General features: G+C 38.5%; 1 protein-coding gene across 1 annotated transcript; it reads right to left on the bottom strand.

Moving 5' to 3' along the window:
* Positions 1 to 5,104: 5,104 nt before the first annotated feature.
* LOC100720672 (olfactory receptor 52I2-like) lies at positions 5,105 to 6,088 on the bottom strand. The gene has a single exon (XM_003463428.4). It carries the CDS (start codon positions 6,053 to 6,055, stop codon positions 5,105 to 5,107), a length of 951 nt encoding a protein of 316 aa, XP_003463476.2. The 5' UTR covers positions 6,056 to 6,088.
* Positions 6,089 to 11,892: the final 5,804 nt, after the last annotated feature.

Below are 11,892 nucleotides of genomic sequence, written 5' to 3'. Positions count from 1 at the left end.
ATGGCAGCCATTTTGGATTTACAACTATCTTGTTTTGAAGTTTTGTATTTCATTCATTGTTTTTGTTTTATTGGCTCTGTTCTGTTTCTGTTTTGTTTGATTTTACTGTGTCTGAGGGTATGAGCAGCTATTTTGAAGACAAGAAGAGGCATTATAGTAAACCTTGATTTCTTGTTGTCTTGTTTTGAAATGCTGTGTCACACTGTCTTGTTTTGATTGGCTTTATTCTGTTTTATTTTGTTTGGTTTTATTCTCTTTAAAATAAATTTTTTTAAAAGTGGGTCACCATAATTTCAGGGAATACCATCATGAAGGAAATATTAAGCTGCCAGGGCAGCCATCTTAATGGAAATTCTTGAAAGAAATTTCTGTTTTGGATACAGGCTAAGCTATACCTCTATTACTTTATATCAAATTACATAAAACATAAAATATTCCTTGGTTTAATGGACATACTCATTTCTTCAGGCTGTTAATGTAGAAAAAAATAGTATGACTTTTTCAAATGAATATTTTGTCGAAAAATTTTTGCTATTTTATGTTCTTGTTCTTATGGTAGGGAGTTGTAATAAGAAATTTATTTTTACTGTTCTTTTGAACGTCAGCACATTATTAACAGACTTTCAAGAGGCTGATTTCTACTCAATTGATATTCAAAAATAGAATGTACTTAGTATGTAAACAGGCCTGCTATTAGCAAAAAGTGAACTAGTAGTTCTAATTGAAACTTTACATATCAGTACTAAATCACACAGGATTATAGTACTTAGCACCTAGAATTCTCTTAAAATTATAGAATTAGGAATGTGTTGGGAATATATTCTAAGTATATACACCATGTCAGATGTTTCCTTGCATGCTTCCCATTCCTGTTTCACTGATTCTTCATAAATATGAGTAAATATTACTTCTACCTTCAGTAAAAAGAGCCATCAGACTCAGATATAATAACTTCTTATATGTACATTCTTTGTACTTTGAATTTAACACAATTTAAAAATTTGTATTGACGTTTTCAAATGTAGCATAACCAAATATATGTAACCTTTCTCTTCTAACAAATGTGAATTCCTCAGTTTAATATGTTCTGAAAGGGTAAAATTATAGAATTGGAGAACCTGGAGAATAGTAGTAGTGACATTTTAACTTGTTTCTCTATAATGTTATTATCTATGGAGCATTTCATCCTAGCACACATCTGCTGAGTAGTACCAACAAGAAGAGCCTGAGTTATATTTAATCCCTGCTGTAACAGGAACGACATGTTATGTTTGAATTCTCTCAGCGGTGTCTTAATATTGAGCCACACAGGATAGAACAGGGAAGGAAAAAGAACGATGTCCAAAACCGAACTGTCTTATTTACATTCTTTATTGATGGGATAAAATGCTCAGTTCATAGTTGACTGGTTCCAAGACAGAGCAGCATGGCTGAGAGAGAGTTCACAACATAGCAGGTAGGACGCAGTCATCAAGGGAGGCAGAGGGATACTCACCTTTAATCACACCCACAATGGCCCACCTCTTTCCCCCAGGCTTCACTTCTAACTTCATAACCTGCTATAAACCCAGTTAGTGGACTGGTCTAGTATTATATATCCATGACCCAATCACCTTCAAAAGCCCCACTTATGAGCACATGAAGCTTAGGGAAGCATTGAGATATAAACCATAATATTCCACCCTGGCTCCCAAAAGATTCATGTTCATCCTATAATGCAAAATATATTTACTCCATCTCTAAGAGTTTCCAAAGTCCCAATATTTCAGCAATACTTAAAAGCCCAAGTCCAAATTCTCTTATATTTAAGACAAACTCCTAGCTGGAATCTCTATAAAAATGAAAAGAAAGTTAATCACTGCAAACAAAATGTCACAAGATAAACATTCCCATTCCAAAAACTAGAAATGGAGGATAGAAATAAATGGAACCAAAGAAAGCCAAAATCCAGCAGGACAAACGTTAAATCCTGCACTTCCCTGTTCAGCACCCAGGGCAATCTATGACAATACGTGAGCTCCAAATGGCATAGGTGACTCTGTTACTTTGGCACTACCAGTGATTATAGCCATCATGCCCTCTCGGGGGCTGGCTCTGCTCATTACTTGCAGCTTTCCTCAGATGATCCATGATTCTGGCTTGGGACCTGTACTGCACTTCTGGCTTTAACAGATTTCCACACTGCCTTCTCACAGGTACCCTGCCTGACCTCCCTGAGGTTTGCGTGGAAGCCTTCCTTAATCCACAATTTTTGCATTTTGCATGTGCCTAAATCCAGCCATCTGGATGATATAAAGATCTGCCACAAGTTTGAGCAGTAGCCAGGCTTCCTTATATCTTGGCTATAAAGGGTAAGTGCTTGGATGGCTAAGCCCAATCCTGAAGAACAACTTCCTTACGCAGCTACTATTCTGGAACACGGTGTCCTGGGGCTCTCTTCTTAAGGTAAATTCACCTTTGCAATTTTGAGGCTGCAAAGAATGAGGTCCTGTTGGTTCTTATGATGCTCTCAGGCCATTTTGCTATTGTCTTGTTCCAAAGTACGGTCAAACATTTGATTGCAAGTAACTTGTGCAAGTGTTCCACAGGATAAGCAAATGTTTATAAGATTCAGCTTGATAAACAAATGATGTCTTGCAGTATGAGTAGTAGTATATCACATGATCACAACCAGTTCTTTCTTTTCCACTCCTTTGATAGTTAAGTGCTTTGGATTATGAGAAGACTGAGTGAATTTTCGCAAACCAAGGCTTTAATATATGTAGTTTTCAATTCTAATCTTTTCAGCAACCAAGTTTTCCTCTGCTCTATCTTTATAAGTCTCAACTCTACCAAAGATTCCTTTCTGGCCAAATTCAAAACTGGGCTATATGCTGCTGATTCTCAAGGCAGAGCTATTGGGGGATAAAAGCCCCCAACAATAGCCATGTGACTGCCTCAACATTAGACTACCTTGAAATTTCTTCCTCAAGATTAGTACAGCTGGGCTTGAAAATTTAATCCCAGCAATCAGGAGACTGAGACAGAAGGATCTCTATGAGTTCGAGCCCATAATTACACAAAATAGATTATGGCTCAAAAAAATAGATTATGGCTCTTAATCTCAGTCTCCCACCAAGTCTCTGGAAATAAATCAGAACATAACACACATGGCCCAGAGTCCAACTGCTGGTGTACTTCTTCCCAACTGACAGTTCTGGAACCTGGTCTTTACTGCCTGTTATTCTATCAGTATTCTGGTCTTCTATGCTCTGAACAGAATCTCCAGTCAATTTTACGTTACAACATTCTAGGACTACTTCCTCAGCTTCTGCAAACAGTTTGAAACTCAATAACCCACTTCAAAAGGCTTCTTAGCCACATAAGCAGGTGAAGTCACAGCAATGACCCTCCTTCTTATATATGAACATTTTAATTAATTTTCTTTTTTCTGGGAAAAAAAATACCTGACACTCACTAGTTAAAGGAAGAGGAATATTTTGATTCACAGTTTGTAGGGGTTTCAGTCTAGTAGGCTTTTTCTCCAAGGCAGAGTAGCATGGCAGAGAGAGAAGAGTCCACGGCATAGCAAGCAAGAAGCCGCAGCCATCAAAGCAGAAAGAGGGATACATACCCTTAGCTCATGCCCGCAATGGCCCACCTCTTCCCACCAGTCTTCACAGCCAACTATAAACCCAATTAGTGGGTTAATTCAGTATCACCTGTGACCCAATATCACACAACCATGATCTAGTTACCTCTGAAAATCCCCACCTTTGAGTGCATGAGGCTTGCGGGGACATCTAGATAAAAGCTATCACACAAACTTACATTGCCTTAGCACTCAAACCAGTTTTACAATATATAGTTTAAAACATATAGGAATATTTTATAGAACTCAATAATGGAAAAGATATCACTAAGTATCCGAAGTGAATTAGACGGATGACAATCTCTTCATCGGATCTGCATATATATTTCTGTTGCTGTAGTACATATTTCCCTTTTCAAATTCATCTGTTGGAAAATGGCTGTCTCCTCAGACAAACCACAATCGTTTCTGCTAGGAAAGGACACTGTGGTCTGGATGTCAACAAATGACAAAAATATGTGGCTTATCAATCGACTAGAGGGGAGGGCAGGGTCATGGTCACAACATCTTCCATATAAACACATGTAAGGAGGGACAGTTCTAAGAAAATCATTCAGATGAGTGTATAGTAAGGGAAGTACCAAGCAGTCTGTTACTAGAACAAAACACTTGTAGAATTTAGTGATAAAATAGATATCAGAAGCTAAGCAAAGAACATTCTTCAATCTATAATGTGTCCAAACATTTTATTTTTTATATACATATAGATTGAATCAAGCCATTAAAAATGTTTTAAGAATATCAGAATAATCAGATTCACTTTCTTGCTGGAAAAGTTTCCAATGATACTCTGGACAACTTCAACATAGAAATTCAGAATGTCTGAACTCCTGAGAACATCAGTCAAGCTCCATAGAAATCTAGGTGACCCTTGAAGTTGGCTGGAAGGGTAAAGGTCTGAAAGGTTTTATATTCAAGAAACCTTGTAAGACTGGTAGAAAAAGAACATTGGCTAATGCTCTATGTCTTGTATTTGTTTGGTTCTATTATGATAAATAACAGGGTTTAAAGGTGGAGGGACCATCAGGTATAAGTCAGGTAACAGCAATCGGGTGTGCAAAGGTCCTGTGTTCTGCCTTAACCAGCCTACATAAATAAGTGCCATCTCAGGGAGACAGAATAGAGCCATGACACCTATATGGGTTCCACATGTACTTAATGCCTTCTGCTGAGTCTTCTTTGAGAAAATATTAAATAATCCCCTGAGAATCGAGATAAAAGCACATCAGAAAAGAAAACCTGTTAATAAACTGGGTGGGTGAGGGAGTAGTATGAGGAAGGTCAAACTAAGATTACAATTACAGTATAAGAATCAACATCTTCACTTCATTGCTTGATACAGAGAAACCATAAGTTTATCCTACACACCTTCATCCTAAATTGCAGTGGTGTTAAGCAAAACAATCCCAATTCTGTAGATTGCTAAACCATCTTTACTTCGAAGAGATTTGTGGTCATAAGTTGTTAACAGTGCTAAAAGAAGAACATCAGCAAATTCCATACTTTCTTACGTATTTGTTTAGTCCTGATACCATAAATGATGGGGTTTAAAGTGGGTGGAAGAATCAGGTACAAGTCAGCTAATAGTACTTGACTATGCAAGGGCACTGTGTCCTGTGCTACCCAGGCTACATAGATAGATGCCAAACCAGGAAAATAGTACAGGGCCATGACACCCACATGGGAGCCACAGGTGCTTAATGCCTTCCGCTGAGCAATCTTTGAGGAAAGATTGAACACTGCCCTGAGAATCAAGATGTAGGAAGCAGCAACGAAGGCCACATCAAAACCCACAATAATGGAGGTAACAGTTAAACTATAGAGACGGCTGGGCATGCGACTAGCACATGCCAACTTGGCCACAGCCATTAGCTCACAGTAGGAATGGGAAACCACATTGGAGCCACAGAATGGTAAATGACTCAACATCCAACTCAGTGGAGTCATAGATATAATACCTCGGGATACAGTGCTGACACTGATTACAAGCACCACTTTAGGTGTGAGAATTCTCTTGTAATGTAGTGGTTTGCAGATAGCTACATAGCGATCAAAAGCCATGGCCAGCAGCAGCCCTGTCTCTATAGCCGTGGCTGCATGGACAAAATACATTTGAGCAAAGCATGCATGGAAGCTGATGGAGCCATTTCCTGAGCAAAAGATGCTCAGCATCTTGGGTACCACGGAGGAAGCCATAACAATGTCCACAGCAGCCAGAATACACAGGAAGCAATACATAGGCTCGTGGAGAGTGGAATCCATGCAGATTATACTCATAAGGAGGGTGTTTCCCAGAAAGGCCATCGTGTACATGACACTCAGTGAGACAGCCATCCAAAGATGTGAAGACAGCAAACCTGGAATTCCCACAAGAAAGAAGGTGGCAGGATTTTCCATTGTGTGGTTGTAGGGTGACTCCAGCATCACAGATGAGATTATCTTCTTTAAGATTAAAATGTAGTGAAATAGTTGATGCAGTTCTCTCTGTTTTATACTTATATGTGCTGTTGGTAAATCGTGGGGGAATGTTCAACTTGTGCTATTCTCAGGACCAAAGGTAGCCTGTGATTAACCCGTCTTGCTGTAACTTCCACTCTAAAGTTTACTTGCCTTACTCATGTCTGTTCATTGTTCAAGGATCATCTCATAGATTTCCTCATTTAGGAAACTTCCTCTGCACTCTGTCCTCCACCATTGCATGTTGAGCCACAACAGCATCCTTATGAGCCTTTCAAGAAATCTGTTCATCTGATCTCTGAGACACCTAAGTTTATAATTCCAGTAGTCTACCTATGAGTTCATTGTTCACACTCAAGTGCAGGCCTCACATTCATGGCCGTATATATACCAACTAAGCAACACTTAGCTACGATGCACAAGTTCATTAAAGGAAGATATATTTGTTCATTATAGTTTACCATTTCCAAAGAATGAGTGATAAATCAGAGATAATAGTTTGTATTTCATCTCTATAGTTAGTTAATAGAACTTAATTGTTGAATAAAACAGTGAGTTTTTTAGATCAAACGTCACATTTTGTATCCTTTGTACCATACCTAAACAAGAAGGAACAAACATTATTATTATTATTAATCCAAATTTCACTAATGAGTTCAGAAATATAAAGTCACTAAAGAGCATTATCTCATTTGCTAACAGATAATCAATATTTCCTGATTGTCAGCCTTGATTTCCTACTGAACTAGAGTCAGTGAATAAACAATTACACATAAGATTTTGAGGCTGCATTATAGATACATTGCAAACATATGTCATTATGACTCCTCAATGTATCTAAGTCCTTTTTCATTTTAAGCTACCAACTCATTCCTTAAAACAAAGAATAGTTGAAAAGAGTAAAATATGACAGTTTCTCCATTTATAATCTACAAAAGTGTCCAAACAAGATAATTTATATAACAAGTGAAATAAAATATTTCACTCTGTATCACATAGCAAGTATTCAGTATATTCAAGATTCAACTTCATTTCTCTCTTAACTATGATTACCAGGAATTGAACCAATGTACCATCAATAGTCAGAAAAATAATTATACATACAGACAAAAAAAAACTGTCGATGCTTCATTTGAACAATTTAAATAACACAAGTGTAGCCCCTAATCTCCATGCCAGGACCTGAGCTTCCCCTGATGATCTCTGTTACTGACTTTTCCCTGCAAGTGCCTCATCCAGTTGTTGCCACATCACACATGTAATGTCCCAGGAGGAGGAACCTGATACAAGTCGTCACATACTTGTGTGACATCCTTTAGTTCCTTACTCTTTAGATTTCTTGGTTTCCAGGATTTCATGTGGTGCACGGGCGTGTGTATATTCCCCAGTCCCCTGAGAACACTAAAAGGGCTATTGTTCATTCAGTGCTATCACTCAACCTTGAAGATATTCTACAAATCTGTTCATCTTCTAGAAACCCTTGGTATCTCAAAATATATCACAAAAATTGTGCATACTTTTACTGCCTCATTGGAAATGAGTCATTGGCCCTAATGCCATAACCTACCCTTTGATGCTATCCTTTCTTATTCCATTTTAATTGCTTTTCAGCGACCTGAGGAATTGTATAGACCACAATGATGGTGTTATGTGCTCAGCATCCCATCTCTTCTTTAGTGACACTAGACAGACATTCACTTGCTTCTGCATCAGGACCGTATGACAAATAATTTTCCCTTGCACTTTCTTCCTGGAAAGCTAAGCACTGGTTGACTCCATACCCAGGTGCCATAGGAGGCTGGAGGGGAATCCTCAGGAGTTTTCTAAAAAACTAAATGCCTAAAACCTGGTTAGAAGCTGTCATCTTTACTGAAACAAACAAGACAATAACAGCAACAACAACAACAAAAAAAAAACAACACAGGAACAAAAATGCTGCAAATACAATGGACAAGATAAAGTAGAAAGTATCACATCATAGATTAAAAGAACCTTGCTGTGTAGCCACAGAGTGAAGCATCTTCAGTGACAGGACTAACAGAGGCTGGGGAAGCTTTGCAATGGTGTTAAGAGTGAAAAACTATCTGGATATTCCTAGAGCTGTGTACATGTTCTGGATGCCACAGATTCAAGGCAGAGCGCTGCTGCCTAATGAGCTAAAGAAGAGCAGGGGATCCAGAATGTGTGTGACCCCAGTATCCTCAGGTCTCACACCTTCCTCTCCTGGCTGCCCTGAGTAAATCCCTCTTTCTTCAGGGGACAGCTTCCCTTTAGATCTACTCCACACTCCCGTTCTCCACCCGTGGCAACATCAACTCATACATTTCATGATCTTCAGAATGCTGGTTCCCCACGTGTTTTCTTTCTCTATCAGCGTTGCTAGAGCTTTCCATATATTTTTAGTCTTTTTTGCAGAAAATGACACTTGCTTTGGCTACTTGTCTCCTTTTCAGAAAGTTGTCCTTTTATGCCACCTATCGCTACTGAGAACTTCATTCCAAAGTTTAACAGAATTCTCCATCAAACACCTGTTCTCTCAGAGAACTCTTGGCTGCTATAGATTGAGGCCATCTTTTTTTTTCCAGAGCTCATATTACTTGGGGGAAAAAAAAAACAAAAGAGTGAATCAGGGAACATGCCCTCTGAGGAGAAGCTGGGGCATGGGCGGGGAGATGCCAGTGTGCAAAAGGATCATGTCTGGAGGTTCCGGGTGCAGGGTGAGAGATCACCACTTTCTGCCCCTCTTTCCTCCACAGGATGCCTCCTGTGGGTATGATTTTTGTCTGTGTTTGGAAGATGCTCAGCCTAAGTAGACCCCAAGAAATTATGTGGCCAGCTCAGCAAGGCTTAGAAGATCACTTGTTAACTGAGAACAACTATGAGTTATTTAAAATTGAATATTTTCCCTTATGACTTCATTCTTGTCCTGATTTCCTCCTCTATCTCAAATGACTCTCAGTACTTTGTTACTTTCTTAATCAAAGTTTCCTTTTTCTTTTTCGTTTTCTTTTTCTATTCTGATAGATCTTAAATTCATAAAACGTGATTTGTCCTCTGGTAAGCATATGAGAAACAATTTTTATAGAATGAGCCATAATTTCTAATAATCCAAATGTGTAAAGGGACTATCACATGTGTATACGTCTTCCTCTTAAAAATAGTTGTTCTTTCCATTGGTCTTCGCTATTTAATTGCACTGTATTTTTCTCACTGTGTATCTCAGAAACTACTTGCTTCTCCAACTCACATTTTCAAATACTACTCCACAACCATTTTAAATTTAAAAGTAAATAAGCACACAAGTGATATGGTTTTACCTATAAACTACCAGGAAATTGCTGTCTTTAAAATTAAATAAATAAATAAATAAATAATCTATCCTTGTTTATACCTGACAGAACTCGGTGTCAGAATTTATTACTTGCGTGATGTAATCCAGGCATAATTAAATAGAAAACATGAAATTATTCTTTTTCAGGATATACTAAATCATGGGACATGAGCAAAATTCTTTGATTTTGGCAGAAAATATTTTAAAATACAATGCTTTTTTAGTTAGTAATTGTATGCTTAAAAACATGACCAAATTCTGTTGGAACTTTTATGATTTAATTTTTCCAACATAGGAGATGCTTGATACATTCACATCTTATACACAATCAATAAAAGAAAGAGAAAAATATTTCTAGATTAAGAAAATAAAGCTCAGCCTGTGGTGGTGATGCATACCTGAGGTCACAGCACTTTGGAATCTGAGGCAGGAGGATTGCTGCAAGTCCAAGGGCAGCCCAGGCTACATAGTGAGTTCAAGGCCAGGCTAAACTATAGACTGAGACCCTCTTGTCCAGCCAGAGACATGTTTTAGCAGTGCTGGCTGCTTCTTCATTTTTGATTGTTTGACTGAAATATAAGGTGCATGCTGACCACTACAGAAATTACTGTGCACAGCATTATAAACGTTATACTGTCAATTCACAAATACATCCACATAATCACTACCCAGGATTATGATGCCCCACAGCTGCTGCCTGACTCCTCAAAAGGCTGTAGATAAACTCTGTTAAGACACATCCATGTAGCTTGGGCAATTCATTTAATAGCAATAATGAAATCGTAGAACACCTGAAGAATTTCCATTCCTCCTTACAGGAGAAGGAATTCATATTTCAGAATAGTCTTAAATGGTAAAGAACTAGTGCAGAATTCTCTTGAATTTGGTTAATTTGTGATAATCCTATGCCCCTGAGTGCTCCCCCTCTCCAGCCGAACAGCCACCTGCCCCTGCCATCCCCACACTGAACTTACCCATCTTGCTGCTTTGGACCAAAGTAGTCCTACATTCTCAAAACCACTCCTACATGCTCCATCCTCTCATCCTTTCCAGAAGAACCTCTTGATATTATCAATATGCCCCAGACCTGAGCAGCCCTTCCCAGGTTGGTTGAGAATTTAAGTGCTCTTTTCTGGTACCCCAGGCCTTGTGATTCCATCATCCCATCTGTCTCCTGGTCAGTTACCTATACAGCCCTAGTACTTTACTTAGATGATGCTTTCAACTTTCTCTGAGAGTCATGGCCTGGTGCACGGTTTTTCTTTATCCAAAATAATAGGAGTTTACACAGAATCTTTGAGAAAGAACAAAAGAGACACGACTTTTAAAGATAACCATGTAGAGCAGCAGTGATTATTGTCTTCTGCAAAGAGTTTCCAGTGAAGCCTCTAACACCTTGAAATATTTCCTATACCCTGGACACCTCACCTCCTCTTGGCCGCTGTCCAGCAATAAAACACAGTAATTTTCCCAGACCAGTGCTCCTTTGTGACCTGTCCCTGGGGCTTCCAGAGTTCTAGAAGAAGAAATTATAGTAACTGGAAACTTCTTCATCTCTTCAACTCTTCAGAGGATACATAAACATTAGATGAAGAATATAGAGTGCATCTTGAAAGGAAAAAACAACAACAACAACAACAACAACAAAAAACAAACATGGTTAGATTTTTGAGACCTTACTATGGGATATGCTCCAATTGATATTTTTCAAAACTCTCCTTCAGTTTCTTTAACCCTTTGACACACCTGCCATCATCATATCTACTTCTCTTAGAGAAAAATAAGGTACCTAAATAACAAAGCTGGTACTCCAATGTTGAGATTCCAATTCCAGGAAACATAAGGTTTTCAGTTTTTAGTACAACTAGCATACATAAATCCCATGAATATGAGTGAATATGAGTGTACCAATAATTATGCCTAGGAGATCCTGATTTCAGCTGTTTAGATATATACACAGCAGAAGTGGGATGGGTACAGTATACAGTTGTGTTGAAGACACAAAATTTGAAATAATACTTTATTGTTGTGGGGAACACACTACTGGTCAGTGAGACTTGCCTCAGGCATAAGAGCTTGCAAATAGCTATATGCTTTCTGACTGTATTGGGAAAGCTCATGTTCACAGTCTCCAGAGACAAGAAAATATCTGCTGAAGATATTTTACTTGCTTCCTTTGGTATGCTAAGCCTGATCCCCCTTTTTTATCCCATTATTACAACAGCTCCTGTTCCAAGAAAAAGCACATCACCCCCTAGCTTCTCACTGATTAATAGAACTGGTCCAGCAGAGAGATCAGGGAGCTATTTAGTAAACTAAAAGGAAACTCCCATTTGAACCCTGAATACTGTCTTCTGTCTTTTTGAATTCTCCACCCCCAGAGGTATCCAGGGGTCTGATTAGCCCCTGTTAGTTCTGATCTGTGGTTTTGTCAAAAGTATTTTGTTGCCCCTTTCATAGTAAGCATGCTATC

The sequence above is a fragment of the Cavia porcellus genome, unplaced genomic scaffold (assembly GCF_034190915.1).
Source record: "Cavia porcellus strain 051 isolate PalLab524CR breed Dunkin Hartley unplaced genomic scaffold, mCavPor4.1 scaffold_9, whole genome shotgun sequence".
Classification (NCBI taxonomy): domain Eukaryota; kingdom Metazoa; phylum Chordata; class Mammalia; order Rodentia; family Caviidae; genus Cavia; species Cavia porcellus.
Note: the sequence above shows the minus strand (reverse complement) of the source record. Positions and strands in the feature narration are given on the sequence as shown.